The sequence below is a fragment of the Asterias rubens genome, chromosome 22 (genome assembly GCF_902459465.1).
Source record: "Asterias rubens chromosome 22, eAstRub1.3, whole genome shotgun sequence".
NCBI classification, from domain to species: domain Eukaryota; kingdom Metazoa; phylum Echinodermata; class Asteroidea; order Forcipulatida; family Asteriidae; genus Asterias; species Asterias rubens.
The window spans coordinates 8,764,499-8,788,416 of NC_047083.1; the positions used below are offsets into that span (position 1 = coordinate 8,764,499).

A 23,918-nucleotide genomic window follows, 5' to 3' on the forward strand; every position below is an offset into this window, starting at 1 on the left:
CACAGCTTACACAGGCACCCTGCTGTGCTGGCACCCAATCCCAAGCCAACCCCAGTTGCGGTGGTAACAACACTAACAACAGTGTGTAAATAAATATGACTCATGAGTGGCACTCACTGTGGAAATGTATGCTGAAATTTGAGCATATGAACAATAATAAGGGATTCCAGAATAAGAAGAACATAATTGCAGTCGAGTGACTGACAGTGACACTGCCTGCACGCTGCACTGTACTGCGACTGTAGCAGGTAGTCATGTTAGTGTCGCTGTCGCGTCGATCTGCAGAGTTTGACAGGTCTCTTCTACGTACTAACTAAGGTTGGTCGGTGTTCATTCATAATCATACAAAACTTACTCAAAATGCCCGTCGTCTGCCATCAATTTGCACCCATTCTCCGGCTGGCTGTTCCCTGTTATTCGATGTGAATTCCCATGGTGACATTCGCATTCTCAGACGGCAGATAGCAATCGGAATACTGAGTGAAAAACGATCTTCCAAATCAAAACAACAACGCAGCATTTTCGTTGCAGAAGTCAAATCGCGTTGTAGTCTGGTCCCCATTCGTACTGCTGTTTCGTGCACGTTTCTTTATACCAAGTTCTACGTAACAAATTTAGTTAAGGGACCATACTATTTCTGAAACATCTCAAATGAGGGCGCTGTTTACATTTTGTTTTCGTGTCAAGCCTGTCGGCAATAATGTTTAGCCTGCACATTATTGTTCTTATGAGAGAAAAATAGTCATGCTTTTGAAGAAAATGACACAAACCTATGAATTCATCATAAACAAAACTAAGCCTCACCGGTCTATCCCTATTTGGTTTGGAAATATTATATTAGTAATAATCCGAAGCAATGTTTGATTAAAAATTTGTTTTAATTAATATTGATAATTTTATTTCTTCAGAAATTCATTGGTTTCAAAATTAAGCCGAACATTTTTTTTTGATAATAAAATTTGTTCAATGAACTTTTTTTTTCAATCAGAAATTCATAGGTTTTCAAAATTAATGTTCATCATAATTAAAAAGGGGTACCCGAAAAAGCACTTTTGATTAAAAAAAAAAATGAAATTTTAAAAAGATTTTCAGAAATTCATGGGTTTTTATAAAAAAATTCTTATACCAATTAATGAGTAAATAACAAATTTTGATAACTAAAGATTGAGTTTTAAATAATAAAAAAAATCAGAAATCCATGGGTTTTTATCAAAAAATTGCAATTATTATTTTTACGTAATATTAAGCCAAAATATTTTTGATAATAATATTTCATTTTTTTTATTAAAAATTAAATGTTCATCATAATGAAAGGGGTATAGAAACATTTTTTTATCAACAATTATCTTCAGCATAATTTTTGAGAACATTTTTTTTTGTAATAATTTTGCCCGAAATATTTTCTTAAAATTGTTGATAATATTTTTCAAAAATTCATGTGTTTTTATCAAAAAATATTCTTAAAACTTAATGAGGAAATATTATTTCAGTAAGTTTAACCGAAACATTTTTTTTTATAAAAACAACTTGTTAATTAATGATTTTTTTTTAAATTCACTAAATTCGTAGATTTTTTTTCAAATTTTAATGTTCATTGTATTAATACAATGAAAATATCATTAAGTAACTGTATCCGAAAACACTTTTATTGATTAAAACTTTTTTTAAGATTTTCATAAATTCATGGTTTTTTTCAAAAACTGTTCATCATTCTGAAGAGGAAATAAATAAAAAATTGATTAAAAAATTGATATTTTTAATAATTCTTTTCAAAAATTCATGGGATTTTATCAAAAAATTTGTTCATAAAACTTAATGAGGAAATATTTTAGTAAGCTTAACCGAAACATTTTCTATTACAAATCTTGTTAATTAATGAATTTACACAAAAGAAATTCGTAGATTTTTACCAATTTTAATGTTCATTTTAATAATAAGGAAATATTATTTAAGTAACTGTATCCGAAACACTTTTGATTAAAACTTTAGTTTTTTCAGAAATTCATGTTTTTTTTATCAAAAAATGCTGAGGAAAAAAAAAATTAATAATTTTTGGTCAGAAATTCAGGGTTTTTATCTTAATTTTGTTCATCAAATTAATGAGAAAATATAATTGTTTAGGTTATTGAGCCGAAACATTTTTTGATAATTTATAATTTATAATTTTTTTCCCAGAAATTCTTGGTTTTTTATCAAAAAAAGCTTGTCATAATAAAAGAGGAAATATTTCTTAATCCGTTGGTTTTTATCAAAAAAGTTGATCATACTTATGAGGAAATAAACATTGATAAAAAAAAATTGAGATTTCAGAAATTCATGGATTTTCATCATAATAAAATGACGAGGAAATATAATTTTCTCAAGTAAGTTTAGCCGAAACCATTTTTTTTTATAAAACAAAATTATTCTGATAATTTATTTCAGAAATTCAGGGGGTTTTCTCAAAAATGATTAATAAGGAAGTATTATTTTAGTAATTCAGAAATTGTTTTCTTTTTTACCGAAATCATTATTTTTAGGAATTATTTTAATCGAAACATTTTTTTATTTTATTGAAAACAAATATTATCATAACTATTGAGAGTTGTGATCTCAGGGGAGTGTAACACACAAGCCAAAACGCTATTTTTTGTGAACCAAACTCACAAAATCACTTTTTGAAATAAATCCTAACCCCGGCCCCCTCAAAATTAATAAAAATTACAAAATAGTAGCTGGGTAACACAGTTTTGAGTGCCGAGTTTTGTAAATAATATTTGACCTACTTCCACTCCAACAAAGGACGATAATGGTCATGTTATGAGCTGACAGTCTCAATGTTGCCCACGTTACAGTCCTTATACCTAGAAAAAAAAAAAATTCCCCGAGATTTTAATGGGAAAATAAAAATATTAAATGGCGCCCTCTGTTGATTGAAAGTGTCTTTGCCCAAACTGCACAAAATTGTGTGTGCTGTTTGCAGTTAGACAACAAACAATTTAAATTTTGTTTTTTTTTAAGAGATAAAAAAGTTTGATTCACGGACTATCTGTGTAATAAGCTTATAATCTATGTGTTGTATATAGTTAAAGGGAAGATTACAAAAACATTAGTTTTTGCTGACAAAGCAGTTTGTGGCAGCGTGATCACTTTATGTAATCCACCATATAATTATAGCATATAAAACTATTAAACAAACATGTAGAGGTTTGAGATCGATCGGCCATCCTGCTCACGAGAAAATAGTGACAACCGATTACACATTTGCATGACATCGATTTAAAAACATTTTAATAAAACTACAAACGGGAAAGTAGTCTTTTTATTTATTTCTCATAAAATATGACATTTCAGACAGAAATATTTAAACAGATGTTTTCTATTGTCATCATCATTAGACCGGTGAAAGTAAACGTACGTTCCTTTAAAATCATCCCCGTCCATTTTGACAATTGATCCAAATTTGCAACTACAACAGAACACACATTTTAACTTAGTTAGTTTCAATCATACTTTCACATTATTTTATTGAAACATCTTCATGATAATACTGCCCAAAACTTGACTGAGATTTAAAAACTCAGCAAGACAAGATTGAAAAGCTGAAATTAATGAAGAAATATTAACTTATAGTCACCTGGAAATGGTATTTTTTTCAAAATAAAAGCTTTTGTCACTAATATATGTGTTTTGATGAGTGGAATGCGAATAAACAGTTAACTAAGGTTTAAAAAAATCAGTTCTTATGTTATTTACAAATTTAAGAGTAGACCCCGACCCGAGAGGGCGCTGTTCGTGACGTCCATTGAGGCAGACTTTGCCTGTAATGCGTAGAGTAAACACAATTTTTTTTTCCCGGCAATGCCGACCAGGTGTATTGCTGCTGAATGCAGAAAAACACTTTTTGAAATGTACCAACTCACGACTTGGACGTACATGTACTTTGCACGTGTGTTTACTATACGCATTGCAGGCAAAGTCTGCCTCGATTGACGTCACAAAAGGGGTAGGCGGAGTCAGCCCCCAAACAACTTTATATATTTTTTAAACATATAAATCGTGACAAACAATTACTAAAAAAATTGTTTTATTGTTCGTAAGCATATACTCTTATGTTTGAAAGAAAAACAATTCTATTTCCAGGTGACTTTAAATGCTTCATAAATGTTACTTAGTAAATGAAAAAAGCGAAGCACTTTGTATGTGTAGATTTGCAAATTGACACGTAACACAATGACATTAACAGGCAACCACATGATAATATTCAAACAATGAAAGTGATTATGTTTTAACTGTCTCATAATTAAAATAATAACCAGTTTTTATCAAGCGCTTTTCACACCCGTATGGTGTCGGAAAGCATCTAGGTCACTGGGCCATTTAATTCATTCCATAAACTATCTCAGCTCCCTAGGGAGCCAAGCTAAATCAATCACAAGAACCATCTCTGCCCTCACAGGTACCCATTTACCCCTGGGTAGTGAGAAGCAATTATAGTTAAGTGTATTGCTCAGGGACACAATTGTCACGAACGGGATTTGAGCGTACCCACAATCTGCTGAACAGAAACGTCACAGCTTGAATTCAGTGCTCTTTTATCAACTCGGCCAAAACACCATACAACTCTATTGTTAAGTAAGGCCTCGTATTGCTCACAACTTCGTTGGTTGCCTGTGAGAATAGCAGCAAAAAAGGTTTGAAGAGAAATGGGTTGGACACATTATGACCTTTAGAAAGTCCGACTTAAAATCAATAAATATTACATAATTTATGTCAAACACCATCCTCTATATTTTTTGATCAACTTATGACAGAAACTGTAGGGCTTACCAGTATTAGCGTTTGTTTATCATATTTTGATGTTTTTTTGTACAAAAACTTTCAAGGCATATATTCCACTTTTTGATAATTTTAATGAACTTAGAGATGAGAAAAGACAGGCTCACCTCTTGTGCTTTAAAATACTTCTTGATAAATTTAGACAAAATTATGCTAAGAGATAAATTTTTGTGAAAACAAGAAAAATGTGTCTGGAAAAAAAAAAAAAAAAACTTCAGATATATTTGTCTTTCTTGGGCAATCGGTACCAGAAAATATTCATAAGGAATTATCAGGTTTGTGTTTCTTGCAAGTCTTTGGATTCTTATAAAGTGCTTAAAGACACTGGACACTATTGGTAATTGTCAAAGATCAGTCTTCTCACTTGGTGTATCTCAACATATGCATAAAATAACCAACCTGTGAAATTTTTTCGCTCAATCGGTCGTCTAAGTTGCGAGATAAGATGAAAGAAAAAAACACCCTTGTCACACAAAGTTGTGTGCTTCCAGATGCTTGATTTCGAGACCTCAAATTCTAAATCTGAGGTCTTGAAATCAAATTCGTGGAAAATTACTTCTTTCTCGAAAACTACATTACTTCAGAGGGAGCTGTTTCTCACAATGTTTTATACCATCAACATCTCCCCATTACTTGTTACCAAGTAAAGTTTTATGCTAATAATTATTTTGAGTAATTACCAATAGTGCCCACTGCCTTTAAGCCTTTAGAATTTGTTTAAGTACTACAAAGTGGGTTTAAATCCCACTTGTGGTGACTTGTGATGGCCTTGCCCAGGCTTGATACGGAGGGCGATTGCCTCCATGCCCCCATTCATTGCCTTGTTGTTCTTGAAATGCTCAACACAGTAAAACTTTACAATTTCCTCATAGGGGAACCCATTACCAAGGAGAAAATGCCTTGGTGCCCTTGCCCTTTCAAAAATTAAGCATACAGGGCGTGGACAATGCTTATTGTTCAAGTCCTCATTAATGATCAAAGTTATTTTATTTTTGGCTTCTTATACAGCGCACATATCATAAAAGCAAGATCAAAAAGCTTCACACACCCCTGTTGAGCGAACATCCTTAAGCTGCTTAAAATTAGTGCTAAGGAGTTTTAAACCAACATGATACCAACTCGGCCTCCACAGGTTCCCATTAATACACCCGGGTTAAGCGAAGCACTTGATGGTGAAATGTCTGGCTCTATGGTCATAAAGCTGTTTAGTAGAAAATTCTGCCGAAAGGAATTCTTTGCTAAGCAAAAATTGAGTGGTGCACCAGTCGCTTGGCTGGTAACCTGTTTTTGGTAAGCACAAATTTTCTGTGCTTACACGTTTATGTGCTTTATGAAATTGGGCCCAGGAGTACGATGCCCCTTGAAACTAAATTTTCCTTGGGTTGATTTCACAAAGAGTGAAGAGGAATTATTAAAAACTTAAGGCTAGTCCTCGCCCTAAATTTAAGACGAGAAAGTCTTAACTCTTTGTGAAATTCACCCCAGGACTAGCCATAGGAGTTGTTAAAAACTTAAGGCTAGTCCTAAGATAAGTACCTCATCCTCTCTGGAGATAAGACTAGTCTTTTAAGACTAGTTAAAACTCTTTGTCAAATCCAACCCAGATTCAAGATTTACTTATGTACTACTAGTGCTATGGCCTATTAAACATAAAATTATGTTTCTCATTGATTAGAAGCAGTATTTGATTCTGATCCAGCATTTTTCAAATACTCGCTGTGGAGTTTTTCCTGCGTCTGGAAGAGCTTGGCAAGTTTCTTGAGCAGTTTCCCACTCAACTCTTTCCCTTCAGCATCGTGGGTAGGCATTCCCTTGAAAAGGAAAAAGAAAAGAAGAAAAATTTATTAAAACTAAGACCTCCCGCTGCTAAATTAAAGGATTCAAACTGCCTCTAGCTACCGGGCAATCTTAGTGGTCTAGTCGGTAAGACACTGTTCTAGAATTTCAAAGGTGGAAGTAATTTTCCACGAATTTGATTTCGAGACCTCAGATTTAGAATTTGAGGTCTCAAAATCAAGGATCTGAAAGCACACAACTTCGTGTGACCATGTTGCGACAATGGTGTTTTTTTCTTTCATTAATACCTCGCAACTTCAACGACCGATTGAGCTCATATTTTCACAGGTACGTTATTTTATGAATATGTTGAGATACACCAACTGTGAAGACTAGTCTTTGACAATTACCAATAGTGTCAAGTGTCTTTAAAGGAAAAACAGATAGATTGAAAGCATAATTCACTCAAAATTTCATGAGAACAATGCAAAAATAAAACAGTTGTACACCAATGCAAGTAAGGAAATACATTATTAAAAGGCAATACAATGAGTACACTTGTCAAAAGGGGGAGAAAGATATAGTTAAGGTGATTAAAGGGAAAAAAGATAGGCAGACATCAATTCAGTTAAAAATGCATAATTACAACAATACAACAGTATAAAGCAATGAAGGGAATACACTGATAAGGAACTCCGAAAATATACAAAGCTAACACACATCAATGGAAGCATCCCATGGGGAAATTGGAAATTTCTATCGGAGCATTTCATGGGCACCAAGGCAACAGGGGCATGAAGGCAATCGCCTTCTTAAAGAATTAGGCCAGAGGTAAAAAAAGGTCTGGTTCCCTATCACTCTAATAAGCATCAGCAGTTATGTGATTTTAAAAGAACGTTACAGAATTGGTAAGAGACCAAAATCGTGAAGATCACAGATTTACATAAAACTTAACAGTCTAATGATGATGATAGTTGAAAACATCCTATGAAATATTTCAGTCTGAAATGTCATATTTGATGAGAAATAAATAATCTAACTTCACTCAGTGAGGGTTTTATTCATTTTTATTTTGGCATCGATGCAATGCAAAATTTGTAATCGTTTTTTCACTATTCTCTCGTGACCCAGATGGCCGGTCGGTCTCAAACTTCTACAGGTTTATTAGTTAATGTACATGGTGGGTTACATAAAGTGCTTACACTGCCACCAACTGTTATGTTAGTAAAAACCTATTCTGTAATGTTCCTTTAATTACCTTGTCATCGAATGCAGAATATTTGGAAGTTTCTTGTAGGAACATCTGAGATGGAGGAATACGTCTCTGAGCGTCTTTTGCCGCTTGCTTCTCCAATTCCTTCCTCTTGGCTTCTTCTTTCTTTTTCCGTTTCTCCTCCGCTTGCTTAAAAACAAAAAAAGAGAAAAAAAAGTCCAATGTCATCAAGTTGTTTTTCAGTAAAGCCATGGTCCCATTGGCCTTTTGGGGGGTTAGAGTTCAGTGACTTTTCTGTAACATGACAAAATTAAATCCAATGGGACGTTTTTGATAAAGGGGTAATTTCTTACTCAAATATTATAAGACTTTAGGCCTGAAGCCTTTTAACAGACATCTGAAAGCACACAAATTTGTGCAACAGGGATGTTTTTTCATTCATTATTCTCTTGCAACTTTGATGACCAATTGAGTCAAAATTTGCACAAGTTTGTTATTTTATGCATTGTTTGGATACACCAAGTGTGAATACTGGTCTTTGACAATTACCAAAGATGTCCAGATCATTTAAGGGTCAAGGGTTAAGGGTCAAGTATACTGACCTGCTTAGCTAATTCTCTCTCTCGTAGAATAGTCTCTTTGTCAACAAGTTTGACCACGGCTGCTCCGTCCTCTCTATCTTCAAGTCTGACGCCCAAGTCTGGTAAGATTTCATCTCGCAGTGCGTCACACAACTTCAAGATGTCTATCACTGTAAAAAATAAAACACAAAAAATAGTTAGTGGCTTGCCTAGCAGAGTCTTTCTCGAAAGCAAAATGACGACACAATAAATATGAACAGGTAACTAAAAGGGCAACATAAGCAGTGAAGTGGAAATACATGAATGGAGAGAGCCAGAAAGCATGTAGAAAAAAGCAATGGGTAAACTATGAATAGGGAGTCAAAAGGGGGGGGGTCAGGGGAATAAATGGTTAAATGTTTGTTTTAAAGTACACACAGTTATTAGTTTTAATTTAAACAATTCAATACAAAACAAGAACAAATTACAAATGCACTGTTAAAAGGTACTAGACTAAATACACTTGTAAAAAAAGGGAGAAATGATTATTAAGAGCAATACAGGGGAAAGAAAGATAGATATATTAACATTATATTAATTAAAAATTCATTAGAACAAAGAAATCCACAAAACTTGAACAATATAACAGCAATCAAGTAAGTACACTGTTAAAAGGCAATAAAATGAGAAAACTTGTCAACAAAGGGAGAAAGAGACATTCAAATGTGATCAAAGGGAAAAGCCGATAGCTAAACAGTAATTCAGCTAAAAATGCATAAGCACGATAAAGCAATTAAGGAAAAACACTGTTAATATCAAATATTGACTAAATATTGTCAAACACAGGGAGAAAGGGACCTTAAGGGTAAACAAAGGGAAAGACAGGACAAAAACGGGAGTAAAAAGCCATGAAGCAATTAAAAACATATTTGGTCATCACCTAATCTCATGAAATATTTTCTAGACATACCTTTTTGCTGCCGAGCAGTTTGACGAACTTGCTCTCTAAACTCCGACAGGACTTGTAGGTAAGGCATCACAGTCTCTTCAACCTGCAGAAACAGGTAGAAAACCACAAAATTAGTTGTCAATTTGCTTTATTGACCCATTTCACCTGACGTCATCATCAGAAAAATCTTGAATGCGCCATACTGGTGGGCAATTTCACTGTGCGTTTTCATATATAACTCTATGCATAGAGTATGCTGTGCGTTATGCAGTGAAGTGCGCATTTTAGGTGACGTGGCGTTAATACACATAAAACTAACTGCCCACCAACATGGTGAGCGTGGCATCAGTCGCCGGGCGTGGCACGCGTGAAAGGGGTCAATAGAGGCACTGAACTCTTTTGTTAATTACTGAAAATATATATTGGCACAAAAACATATCGGTAACGAGCAATGCAGAGCTGTGAAAAGTATAAAACATTGTGAGCAACGGCTCCCTCTGAAGTAAAGTAGTTTTTGAGAAAGAATTTCTCACTAAAATATTTGAATTGAGTTTGAGACCTCAGCTGATGTCTCAAACTCAAGGCATCTGTAAGCAAACAACTTGTGCAACAAGGGCGTTTTTCTTCCATTATTCCCTCGCAACATTGACAACTAACTGAGCTCAAAATTTCACAGGTTTGTTATTTTATGCATATGTTGAGATACACGAAGTGAGAAGAATGGTCGTGTATGTCTATCGCTCATCAAAAGGCACTTTACCACCATATCTCTCAGAAGGACTCCAACCCCATATTTCCAACCGCCAGTCTATGCGATCTAATAACAAAACCCCTGGCCAAAACATCATGGGGTGAGAGATCATTTACTTCTGCTGCCCCTTCATTGTGGAACGACTTGCCGGATAATGTTAAACTTTCTCCATCAATGGCTTTGTTCAAAACTTCCCTCACGACTCATCTAATGAGGACTTCATAACATTTTCCCGTTTATTGTGTCACTGCGCCATGAGCATCTTTAGATGGATACCGGCGCATTATAAATGCCCATTATTATTATTATTATTTTACAATTACCGAAGGTGTCCAGTGTCTCTAAGCAGTTTTATGAAATTGGACTTTGGTTTGGGCAGTGGAACTTACATTGCTGTTCTTTGCCGCTCCACTCATCGGGAAACCAATTGGTTCATCACCTTCTATTGCACCAAAAATCTGAAGGATAATATTAATATAAAAATGTTATTGTTTTTAATGGTAAATTCATTCGCATAAAAAAAACCAAAAGGTTCACACCATTCAAATTTACAACATTTCTACAAAGTTAAGAAAATAGAAATTAACAATAATAGAGTAAAAGCATGGATCAAATGCGCATACAAAAAAAGCATCGTTAGAAAGTAGATTAATTTACAATTAATTGATATCAATACATTTATTTCAATGTTGCCATTTGTGTACATCATTAAAGTTAATATACATGATAATGAATAAACAATGGCAAACCACAGGTGTAGTAAAGTAGTAAAGACAATAACAATTTTTACGGAAGTGTCAAGGGTAAAAGGTTAAAATCATACATCAAATACACACACACAAAAGCATAGTTAACAAAATATAATTCATATATAAACGGGAAAAAGTACACATCAAATATACTAACAAAAAAGCATCGTTAAGAAAAGTTTAAAATTTAAGAAAAGCATACATCAAATACACACTCAATGCATAGTTAAGAGAGAGATGTTGTTTAAAAAAAAAAAGGGCAAGTTAAAAAAAAAAAAAAAAAAAAAAAAAAAGAGAAATCAAAGTCTTGTACCCTGAGCATCTTTGTGACGAATGCTGCTGTGTTCTGCAGTAGCATGCGGTTAGGCGCCACCTTAGCCGAGCGTCTTTCTTGCATATAGATATTGCACTGGCCAATCAGGACACGCATACCCTCTAATGACGCTTTGGTGTCGATGGAATCGCAAAGTGCCTCGTTCACTCTGGCTCTGCAGTTTTGGAATCTGACCAAACAAAAGTAAAGAAGGTTAGGAAAGTTTCGGGAATGAACAAAGAGAAATTGAGTTGAGGGGGATGGTTCACATGCTGACGCTCTACCAACTGAGTTATCTAGCCCTATGTTGGCAGTCTCCCTATTTTGTTGATATCTTTGTTCGGGGGTGCCAGTCATAGAAGCCATACAACTGCTACCTGCCATGTAGCAATGGATCCCAACTTATTTAAACGACATGGGAAACTGACTGGCTAAATAGTAATTAGTTTGCGAATGAACAAAGAAAGATTTACTTGAGCAAGATTTAAGCTTGGGCGATATCACGATATTATCGAATATCGCGATATTAATTTGCAAACGATTTTGATATCGGATCGGTTTTGATTTGGTTTTAATCGAAATATCGATATATCGTGATATATCGTGATATATCGTGATATATCGCGATTTTTATATCGCGATATCGATTAAATATCACGATGTATTTCCTAGCTGAGACATCTTGCACCCCATAGGTTTGGAGTAAAACCAGAAGAATAGGTCATTAGAACACCTCTCTTAATGCTATTACTGTCTCTCTACAACTTTCACTTGGAGTTTGAAGACTGATGATTAATCGCGAATATATCGAATATCGCGATATATTGTCGGCGATATATCGTGATTAAAATAAATAGATATCGCCCAAGCTTAGCAAGATTGAACCAAGGACCTGCAAACTAAAGTGCCGACACTCTAACAACCAATGTTTCTTTATAATTATTTCATAGAGCTGCTTAACTGTAAGCAAATTTTTGTGCTTACTATAGCAGACAAGTTTGCAAAAGTGTAAGCATATTTCACAGGTAAGGAAGAAAATTAGGGAGCCATATCGCGCATTCACCATGGATTTGCATTGTGACGTCATTTGTTTTTGTGCAGTAAGCATCGGAAGGTTAGCATGCCTTTTCATGTGCTTGCGGTTAGCAACACCATTAAATGAAAATCATACACTAAGCACAAAATCGGCCGCTAAGCAGCTCTATAAAATTGGGCCGGGCATTGTTTTGTTGCACTCAAATGAAAGTGTAACATCAGGACTTACTGTTCGTTTAATTTCAGTTCTGGCTCGTTCCACTTTTCAAAAGCTTCAATCCCGCTTGAGGGGGTACTGCGGAGAACAGCTTTCACATTCAGAAAAAATTCCTGACAAATAAAATTTGTAAACAATATTAATTGTCAGTGTCTTCTTTAATAATAATAATATTTGAGTTTATATAGCGCTTTTTCACTCCCGAATGGGTGTCTCAAAGCGCTTCAAATTATTACCCCTGGTCACTGGGCCTTAATTCACTCCTTAAACCATCTCAGCTCCCTGGGGAGTATACAGCCTCGTGCAACAAATGCGCTACTCGGCTAAATCAATCACAAGAACCATCTCTGCCCTCACAGGTCCCCATTTACCCCTGGGTCAAGAGAAGCAATAATGGTTAAGTGTCTTGCTCAGGGACACAAGTGTCACGACCGGGATTCGAACCCACACACTGCTGAACAGAATCAGCAGAGCTTGAATTCTGTGCTCTTAACCGCTCGGCCACGACACCCCCATCTGTTTTTAAAAGAAACCACACAAATAATGATATCATATTGAATGGTCAGACAGTTGGAGATTTGTTAGTGTAATTTGTTGATGCATTTACCCCGTGATATCTCATATTCCAGGCTGGCGATATCTAAGAAACACTAGCACGGAGCAATGTTTTCAGGAGAGTCGCGTAAATCCGTTTTACGTGCAAAAAATAATTTCCTGAAATTGTTTGACTCGTTTCTCAAAAACTACAGCACCTCAGCAGGTAATATTTTCAGGGAATCTTTCTACCATCATCATAATTAAAACCGTGTAAGTTTAATGTAAATCTGTGGACATTGTGACACAGTATCCAAACCCTTTAATGGTCAAGTAACAAAAATAAAAAAATAAAAAATAAATAAATAAAAAATAAAATAAAAACGCCTTAAAGGCACTGGACACTATTGGTAATTGTCAAAAACTAGCCTTCACAGTTGGTGTATCTCACACATGCATAAATAACAAACCTGTGAAAATTTAAGCTCAATCGGTCATCGAACTTGCGAGATAATAATGAAAGAAAAAATACCCTTGTCACACGAATTTGTGTGCGTTTAGATAGTTGATTTTGAGACCTCAATTACTTCTTTCTCGAAAACTATGTTACTTCAGAGGGAGCCGTTTCTCACAATGTTTTATACCACCAACCTCTCCCCATTACTTGTCAACAAGAAAGGTTTTACGTTAATATCTATATTGAGTAATTACCAATAGTGTCCACTACCTTTAAAATATGTATTTTAAGTTGTTCTCCACTTACGCTGACAGTCTTCTCATACTGTAGAGCAATCTCCATGGTGTCTTTGGAGTAGTCCAACGTATCCTTCCAGGAATGAAGTAGAAAAACAAGACGAATCTGACGAGACGTGTACTGCTTCAAGGCGTCTTTTATCGTGACAAAGTTCTTAAGGGACTTGGACATCTTGCAGCCTGCGATGGTCAGATGGCCGGAGTGGAGAAAGTATCGGACCCAGTTGTCGTTGGAGTAGTGGGCCTGGCAGGGAAAATCAAAACGAGATAAATGTTTGAGTGGGAAGTTAATTTGAGGTAGCTAAGAACTGGGTCAAATTTCATAGAGCTACTTAAGCACAAAATACTAGTCACCTGTACAATTTGTGACTGGTATCCTGCTGAATTCTGCTAAGCAGAAAATTGTTAAGCAATAGTTTCTGCTTAAAAGCAGCTCTATGAAATCAGACCCTGGTCCTGTCCTATTTGATAACGGTTTTGGGAGAGTTTATAGTGTGGGGGAAAAAAAAAACTTTTCTTTGTATACTTTTAGGGGGGGGGGGGTGTATTGAAAATGTGTACGGTTTATACACTTGTAAAAAATGTTGATAACTGTGAACGACCCCTAAATCAAATAGTTTCAACTCTGACTTTCCAGCAATAATTCAAACTCAAACTCTGCTAAAATTGGTATGTCTAATCCTATGCTTAGCATGATTTAGTTTGCTGTTAATTACGGAATCAGACTCAGATAAAGACAAAACCAGAAAACAGAATATTCAAAACTGACCTCAGCTTGGGCTAGTTCATTATCGTGATGAGGGAATCGTAGATCAACACCCCCAGTGTGGATGTCCATGGATTCTCCAAGTATACTGCTCGCCATTACGGAACATTCTATATGCCAACCTGGACGACCCTGTACCAACAAGAATTTAAACAAGGTAACAGTAAGTAGGATTTGAAACTTTGCATGGTGGAAATACGATATAGAAAGGTTTGCGGTAACACCATGTAATGACTATCTCTAATGAGTTGGGGTGGTTCTGAAAAGAACCGTTGGTTTCAGCTCGACGTTTCAATAAGTATGCTCTGATCGTCTTCTGTTCGATAAGTATGCTCTGATCGTCTTCTGGAGAATTCTCCAGAAGACAATCAGAGCATACTTATACTTATGGGACACTGGGTTTGTGACAGTTGGAGAAATACCTACATGCATGAGGGACAGGGGATTTGGGGACCACTCAGCTGCAACATCATTGACTGAGGACACCACTCAAAATAGAAGAGTGAGTTTATAATAGGTCTCTGCTCTATCCACCGTCAGGAGGCCTTGATTTTAAAGGTCCTATGAAAAAGGAATGCCAAACCGTTTTTTTCTTTCAGTCTCTTCACCCCTCACCTGACCCCACGGTGAATCCCAAGCTGGCTCTCCGGGCTTTGACGCCTTCCACAACGCAAAGTCGTTATCGGACCTCTTCTCGCTCAGCCGATCTTTTGATATGCAGAGGTCCCCCTCTCCTTCCTGGAGGGCTGCCTGGTCCCCGAAGGCCTCGGGTACCAGCTTGGCGTAGTGGTGATTGGGGTCGCTGTCGAACTTGGAGGTCGTGAAGTACACGGAACTGTTTGATTCATATCTAGAAATCCAACAACAGTTTTCGTTATACTCCATTAAAGCCATTATACACTTTCGGTAAACAGTATTGTCCAATTCCCACAGTTCGTGTATCACAACTTATATATAAAATAACAAACCTGTGAAAATTTAGGCTCAATCGGTCATCGGAGTCAGGAGAAAATAACGGGAAAACCCACTCTTGTTTCCGCACGTTTCGCCGTGTCATGACATGTGTTTAAAATAAATCCGTAATTCTCGCTATCGAGAATTGATATTGTTTTAATGTTTTCTCAAAAAGTTAAGCATTTCATGGAACAATATTTCAAGAGAAGTCTTTCACCATTACCTTCTGTAAACCTTGTAAACTATTTGTAAATCTGTGAACTTTTTTTTGTTTTCTGTACCGAAAGTGTATAATGGATTTAAAGGGTTTTGATACCTTTTGCAGATCAAGTGTATGGCCATGACATGAATCCTTACTCACTGTGAATGAAGATGTATGTAATATAATTTACCTGTATAATATAATTTATCTTCATTAGTCGTCAAAAAAGTGAAAAGCACAGAGCAACATTTTCAGGAAAGTCGCATAAATACGTGGTACATGCTCAAATGATTATTTTTGTCACATTGTTTTACTTGTTTCTCAAACACTACAGCACTTCAGCAAGTAATATTTTAGGGAAGCTGGAAGTTCTGTGGCGCAATCTACAGCCAATCATACCAAAAAACACTGGGGCAAACTAATTCTCTTGAAGACAAGTGTACTGGGTTCTTTTACATAAACTTTGAGACACACAGGACCTATGGCTTTACGGCAATAATGTTAATTGTCTTTCTTAAAGCACACAAGTTTCAAGACCGGGACTTGAACCCACACTCTGCTGATCAGAAACAATAGGCCAGATTGGATATGACGTCACCATTCAAATATCTGACCTACACGATGGCGTCTGTGCGCGTGCGTGTGTGTGTGCGTGCATGTGCCGTAGAAATCAAACCGGGAATGTTGCGTGCTGCGTGCTTTGATGATGTACGCGTTTGGACGCGCATACGGTTTGCCCTACAAGATGGCGACTTTTCATAGCAAAAATGGGTTATTCAATACGGTCTATAGAGTTCGAATCCGGTGCACTTGACTGCTCGGCCTCGACACACCATAGAAACTCAGAATCGTATTAAAACTCACCCAAAACCGTTTTCGATAATCTTTTGGGTGAAGGTGATAACTTCAGGTACGTATTCACTCACTCTGGTGAGAACGTCAGCTGGCAAGACCTGTGGAAACAAACAAAAAACAAGAATGGTGTGTTGACGAAAACAAATGCCCCACTGTGATTAATCTCATTATTGAGTTATCACATAGACAGCATATCTTTCTTTTTAACCTCAATGATTTTGACATTTGACTTCGAGGGTTTAAAAACAATAGGCTTCTGGGTGATCCCAAGACCAATCCACACATCAAAGTTGGAGTCCTTAATCAAGACACTTAACCTTGATTGCTTCGTTAAGTTGGGGAGGTAGTGCTTTCTGCTCCACCAGTAGTGCTTTCTGCCTGATACTTCACGGAGGCAACGGAGGCGATTGCCTCCGTTGCCCCTTGCCATTGCCTTGGTGCCCTTGAAATGCTCCAGTAGAAATTTACAATTTCCTCATAGGGTGCCCTTTGTCAAAGAGTAAATGCCTTGGTGCCCTTGCCCTTACAAAAACGAAGCATACAGGCCTGAGCCAGGCTTCTGATTGATGATACCCAAGTCTACATCCGTATGGACTGTAAAGGGGGCTTCCCCTCATTGAACCCAAGTCTCGACACTCATGGGGTGACAGGTCTTTTTCTTCAGCCGCGCAACGCATCTGGAACTCTCTACCACTTAATCTTCGATCTTGTCTTTGTACCGCAAAGTTCAAGTCTCTTCTCAAAACTTATCTTATGTCACAGGTTTTCAATGACTAATTTTGTTGTGTCTGTTTTTTCTTTGTGTTGTGTTTTGTTTTTGTTTTGTTTTTGGTTTTACTGCGCCTTGAACACCCAGCAGGGTGGACACATGCGCATTACAAGTCTTATCATTATTATTATTATTATTAACCCTGTTTTAGCCCCAGGAGTAGGTGGCAACAGCCCCCTGGAAAAAAGGTTGATTGTAGCCCACACCCTGCAGTGGCCTTCAGGTGTGTCTGGCGAGTTTCATTAAAACAAAATTTATTTTGCCATAAATACCTTGACATTTGAGGGATCCCAGGACCCAATCCACATATTTGGAGGTAATATGCCAAGTCTTTCTTGACTTATTACCTGGACAAGTTCTTTTGTTTGAGCTTTAATTACCGGCAGGGCAAAATAAATCTTTCTTTATTGGTATCCATGGTATTGCCCCTGTTTATCTTCAAAGCTTAGTTCAGGAGTACAAAACAACCAGGAATCTGCGATCTTCAAATAAATCCCTTCTGACCCCCTCAGTTATCAAAACCAAGTCGTACGGTTCCCGCTCTTTCCAATATGCAGCAGTTCAGTTATGGAACAGTCTTCCAGAGGTTGTTAAACAGGCTGAGACATCAGAACAATTCAAAACCCGGTTGAAAACATATCTGTTTACTTTGTACAATAATTGTTGATTTCCTTTTACAGCGCATAGGGACCTCACGGTGATATGCGCTATATAAGAATGGTTTTATTATTATTATTATTATTATTATTATTATTTCTTACATTCAAAGCCTCCATGTCTTCATGGTACTCTCTCTCCCAGTGCTGCGTGAGTTTAAAGAAGATCGACTTGTCCTTGACCTCTGACCCATGTTGAGCATCCAGCCAATCACAGAGAGGGTCTCTTGCTGCATCCAGTAGTGCCTACAGTGAAGGAATCAAACAGGGGATGCCATTGGACGGCAAACACAATTTTTTTTCTGTAGTGACCCAGAAAACAGTAAAGTCAGTAATTAATTGGCACTGATGATGTATTTTAATGAAATCATGGCGTGCTTCCACTTGCGCAAACATATCGCAACCATTCGCGCCAATATTTTTTATCCTTGGAACGATTTGGTGCGAACTTTGTGATGTCAATATGGCAGCGCTTTGTAATGAGGATTGCGACACCAACATTTTTGTGGGTAACGTTTCTTTTGCTGTATTGTAGGTAGGTATTTTGAAGTTCTCTTTTTTTACATCTGACTGCGCTATCAACCAACAAACACACACTATAAGTATTTTCTTAACAAGAAACAACACCTACATAAACACAAATAGAATGCACCCCTGGTTTAATATAACTGAACGGACCTTGCTGAATTGCTCTTTCTCACTCTCTCCTTGTGGACTCTTGAGGGCGCTTTGTAGCGTATCAATCGCTTTGGTTGTTGCATCGGATATGCCAGCATACATCTGTTGTTTATCAGGATTTGTTTCCTTAGCTTTCTTAGAATCAAACAACTGTCAAAAAGAAGAGGAAGAACAATTTTTTGTATAAATAAGTCTTAGAAATTATATAAATATTGTAGCAATATGGTGGAAAATGGAGGAGTAAGGAGTGGTAAGATGGTAGAGAAAGATGGTGGAGTAGAGAGGAGTAAGATGGTGGAGAATAGAGGAGAAAGATTGTGCAGTATGGTGGGATGAAAATTGTGGAATTAAGAGTAATAAGATGGTGGAATGTGGAGGAGTAAGGTGTGGTAAGATGGTAGAGAAAGATGGTGGAGTAGAGAGGAGTAAGATGGTGGAGAATAGAGGAGAAAGATTGTGCAGTATGGTGGAATGAAGATTGAAAAGTTTACAGTAGTAAGATGGTTGAATATGGAGGAGTAAGGAGTGGTAAGATGGTAGAGCAAGATGGTGGAGTATGGTGGGATGAAGATAGTAGAGTTTAGAGTAGTAAGATGGTCGAATATTGAGGAGGGAGGAGTGGCATGATGGTAGAGCAAGATGGTGGAGTAGAGAGGAGTAAGATGGTGGAGAATAGAGGAGAAAGATTGTGCAGTATGGTGGGATGAAGATTGTAGAGTTAAGAGTAATAAGATGGTGGAATATGGAGGAGTAAGGTGTGGTAAGATGGTAGAGAAAGATGGTGGAGTAGAGAGGAGTAAGATGGTGGAGAATAGAGGAGAAAGATTGTGCAGTATGGTGGGATGAAGATTGTAGAGTTAAGAGTAATAAGATGGTGGAATATGGAGGAGTAAGGTGTGGTAAGATGGTAGAGACAGATGGTGGAGTAGAGAGGAGTAAGATGGTGGGGATTAGAGGAGAAAGATTGTGCAGTATGGTGGGATGAAGATTGTAGAGTTAAGAGTAGTAAGATGGTTGAATATGGAGGAGTAAGAAGTGGTATGATGGTAGAGCAAGATGGTGGAGTAGAGAGGAGTAAGATGGTGGAGAATAGAGGAGAAAGATTGTGCAGTATGGTGGGATGAAGATTGTAGAGTTAAGAGTAATAAGATGGTCGAATATTGAGGAGGGAGGAGTGGCATGATGGTAGAGCAAGATGGTGGAGTAGAGAGGAGTAAGATGGTGGAGAATAGAGGAGAAAGATTGTGCAGTATGGTGGGATGAAGATTGTAGAGTTAAGAGTAATAAGATGGTGGAATGTGGAGGAGTAAGGTGTGGTAAGATGGTAGAGAAAGATGGTGGAGTAGAGAGGAGTAAGATGGTGGAGAATAGAGGAGAAAGATTGTGCAGTATGGTGGGATGAAGATTGTAGAGTTAAGAGTAATAAGATGGTCGAATATGGAGGAGTAAGGAGTGGTAAGATGGTAGAGAAAGATGGTGGAGTAAAGAGAAGTAAGATGGTGGAATATGTGGGATGAAGTTTAGAGTAGTAAGATGGTAGAATACGGAGGAGTAAGAAGTGGCAAGAGTAGAGAAAGATGGTGGAGTAGCCAAACTTCAAAATTAAGTTTTTACCTTCATTGCCTCTTGGACGTCACTCAATCGCCTCTCAATGCTCAATGCCTCACCGAGGTATCGTTCAAATAAAAAGTTAGTTCGCCCTCGCTTGATGATCTTGTCATCGATATCTGTGATGTTCATAACATAGAGGATGTCGTAGTCAAAGTAATACGTCAAGACGCGACGTAAGATGTCAAAGGATATGTAGGATCTGAAATACACAAATTTAGAACAAGTTTTATTTTATTACAAATTTTGCTCCACAAAGATTATGCAGAAGAAAAATGCAGGTTACGTAATTGAAGTTTAAATGTTTTTCATTGTAAAAAGAAGTTTTATGCATTATCTTATTTTCAATGATGAAACTAATTTGTGTACGTACAGACACGCAGTTTGCGTGTATCTGCCCAATAAGCTAGTTTATTTGGGAGCACGGTTCTGGGGTGGATTTCACAAAGAGTTAGGACTAGTCTTATCTCGTGTTAGGACCAGTTACTCGTCCTAACTTGGGACTAACCATGCAATTTGTATATCTCCTAGGACTAGTCCTAACTCTTTGTGAAATCGACCCCAGGTCTGCCCAGGATTTCTTAAGTGGTGGAAAAATGTTTCTCTATTGTGAGGTGCATCAGTTACACAGTAGATCATAATAGACTCAAAAATCAAAGAAGTGCTCAAATTTATGGCTTTGGATGCCATTTTTACTGGTAAATACCCAACTTTTCCTTTTGAAAGGAAATTGCAAGTGTAATTTAAAGATTTAAAAAATGTGTGGTGGTCGGAAACAGAGAAAATTCTTTCAGTGGTGGTTGGGGAACCCGAGTGCCTGGCAAGTTTTCTGGCACCGACCACTGTGGGAAGAACCCAGGTCAAAGGCAGTGGACACTATTGGTAATTGTCAAAGACTAGTCTTCACAGTTTGTGTATCTAACCATATGCATAAAATAACAAACCTGTGAAAATTTGAGCTCAATCAGTCAGCGAAGTTGCGAGATAATAATGAAAGAAAAAACACCCTTGTCACAGGAATTTGTGTGATTTCTGATGCTTGATTTCGAGACCTCAAATTCTAAACTTGAGGTCTCGAAATCAAATTCGCAGAAAATTACTTCTTTCTCGAAAACTACATCACTTCAGAGGGAGCCGTTTCTCACAATGTTTTATTTTAGTAACTTCTCCCCATTACTTGTAATCAAGAAAGGTATTATGATGATAACTATTTTGAGTAATTACCAATAGTGTCCACTGCCTTTAATGTATTTCATACCTAGCATGTCCCATGTGTGAAGCATCATACACCGTCGGTCCGCAGCTATACCAAGAGACTTTTTTCCCATCCTGTGGCACAAATGGTTCCTTCCGCCTTGTCAAACTGTTGTACAGATGCAGCTTTGGTTGGCCTGTTCCACTGGGACTCTCCCAGGGGGGTTGTGTCCTCTTTTTAGCTGAGGGGGAAGGATTCATCCATTAATATAAAAAAAATAGCTAGTGCCCTCTAGAGCGCAGTTGTAGAGCACTGTTAATTTCATTGTAGCCATTGAAGTCATTGGGCCTGTAAGACCAATGCCCGTTTCAATCCTTGCTCCTTGCAAATATAGGGTTAGGGTTAGGGGTTGGGTTGGGGTAGGGGTAAGGGTAGGGGTAGGGGTAGGGTTAGGGTTAGGGTTAGGGTTAGGATTGACATTTGTGGGTGAGGGAAGGTTGGGTTATGGTGATGGTAAAAATGGGGCAAATCTGGTGACTAGTTGTCGAAATTATACGTGTTGGACCAGATTGTCATTTGCCGCTCAAAAGAATCTCGTAACTCTCCGGCCTGGCGGCCGTCGGGAGGAGGGTTACATTGTTGCAACTAATTTAGTGTATTCACTGGTCCGTAAGGTTTTAGTCACAATCCATATTCATTCATTTATTCTGTTTAGTTTTTGTTGTAGTTGTGATCTGTAGTACGTAATTAGGTTTTAACTTTTTAAAAAAAGATCCTCAGAAAAAGAAAAAAACCCTTTGAATTCACTAATACTAATTTTTACAAAAAATAAAAAGAGAAAACTAATTTTTTAGTAAATAAAATACTATACTAATTTGCGAGTGAATAAAAAAGTGGTAACTTTTCAGTTAGAAATATTATTATAGATTGATTTCCAAAATAATGTGTACATAATTATTTGCAACATTGAACTAGTTGAACTACAAATTACTACAATACAAAACAATTCAAAGTAATTAGGCCAAGTATAAAAAAAAAAATGTTTCGCGTCCCCCCCCCCCCCCCCCCCCCCCCGCTTCATTTTTACAGGCCGCCTCCTTTTTTATTTTATTTTTTATTTTATTTTTTTATGCACATTATTTATTTTAATTTTTTAAATAGGGTTTTTTTAAATGATCTCAGCAAAAACAATCTGAATGTCTTGTCTGAATGCCTCGACTAAATTGTTTCATTTATGTTTTGTGTATTTCAGCAGTAGAGAAAACAATGGATATTTGACAAAGAATGGCGGCCGTCTTGAAATGAAAAATAAAAAATAAAAAGCCCCTCTTCCTCCTTTTTTTTTTTACTCGGCCTTAAAACAGTCAACAATAGACCTTATGCACATGACGTCATTTCAGTACGGCGCCCCCGCATTGAGGTCAAAAGGAGGTTGTTCATTGGCCAATCTATGTGCATTTCAATTGTTTCGTCACCGTTTGACCTCAAAGATGGCGTCAATGCATAAGGTCTATTACAAATGTACACACTGCACTGTATACTGAAGGCTAGCCAGCCGGATGATGAAATGTAATTAAATGTCTGCGAGTGTGAATTGTCACTTGTTCCTGTTCTGTCACTGTCTCACCATGGTCTCACTCGTACTCAGTTCAGTTCAGAATCAGAGGAGTCAGAGTGGAGTGGTATTGTTGGGCGCAATCTGGCCGCCCGCGCAATCTTGAAGCTTGCGTGGAATATCTGGTGCGCAGGCTTAGCCCTACGTGCACAAATAATTTAATATAAATAGGGCCATCAAGTTTGCGCGCTCAGCGGAGGCTGAAGTTTGCGCGAGGATTGAACTTTGCGCCACACAACGAACAGAGTCGCATGACCATCCACGAACCACGATGACATCGCCCTGACCAGTGCCAGTTCATTGTTAAACTAAAGACCTAATAATATGTCAACTAAAGCAATTGTTAGCTACTACTACCAGTATAGACTTATCTACAATATAATGTTAGTTTGGGTTTTATAAACGAATACAAAAACTTAACAAACAATAAAACAGTGAGCTACTCCGATAAGAACTTGCTTACCATCTGTGGGCGCCGCCATGTTTTTTACGTGGGAGCGATTATTAGTAAGTACGTGTAGTTTATGTCAATAGTGTCAGTTTGCGGATAATGGGTGATAAGTTTAACACCAACTACACGTACGTATATATTTTTGGTGAATGATGAAATCACGAAATCGTGATCATCATTCACTAAAAACATATACGCACGTGTAGTTGGTGTTTAACTTATCACCCATTATCCTCAAACTGACACTATTGACATAAACTACACGTTCCGACTTTTCTGTAGTAAGTGTACACAATGGAAGGCACTAAAAACTAACCTCTACAGCGGTTCGGAACTTTTCGTGTGCTCTCGGAACATTCCGGCACGGTTCGCGACGATCCCCCCACGCAACAGGTTTGGGGAGGTGTTACATAAGAGTGGACTAACCACTAGGACCTGGTTGTTAATGATTTCCGTTTTCATGTCTAAAAGATGCAAGTACTGCTTCAGACCTCTTTATTC

General features: G+C 37.2%; 1 protein-coding gene across 1 annotated transcript; it reads right to left on the reverse strand.

The window, feature by feature from the left end:
• Positions 1 to 6,445: 6,445 nt before the first annotated feature.
• LOC117305273 (cysteine--tRNA ligase, cytoplasmic-like) lies at positions 6,446 to 23,451 on the reverse strand. Its single transcript, XM_033790114.1, has 16 exons — positions 23,430 to 23,451; positions 21,415 to 21,592; positions 20,163 to 20,358; positions 18,549 to 18,698; positions 17,976 to 18,116; positions 16,455 to 16,543; positions 15,050 to 15,284; positions 14,438 to 14,566; positions 13,679 to 13,912; positions 12,394 to 12,494; positions 11,130 to 11,319; positions 10,457 to 10,525; positions 9,338 to 9,419; positions 8,410 to 8,558; positions 7,853 to 7,996; positions 6,446 to 6,629 (listed from the first exon to the last, which is right to left on the reverse strand). Exons 1-16 carry the CDS (start codon positions 23,446 to 23,448, stop codon positions 6,483 to 6,485), a joined length of 2,253 nt encoding a protein of 750 aa, XP_033646005.1. The 5' UTR covers positions 23,449 to 23,451; the 3' UTR covers positions 6,446 to 6,482.
• Positions 23,452 to 23,918: the final 467 nt, after the last annotated feature.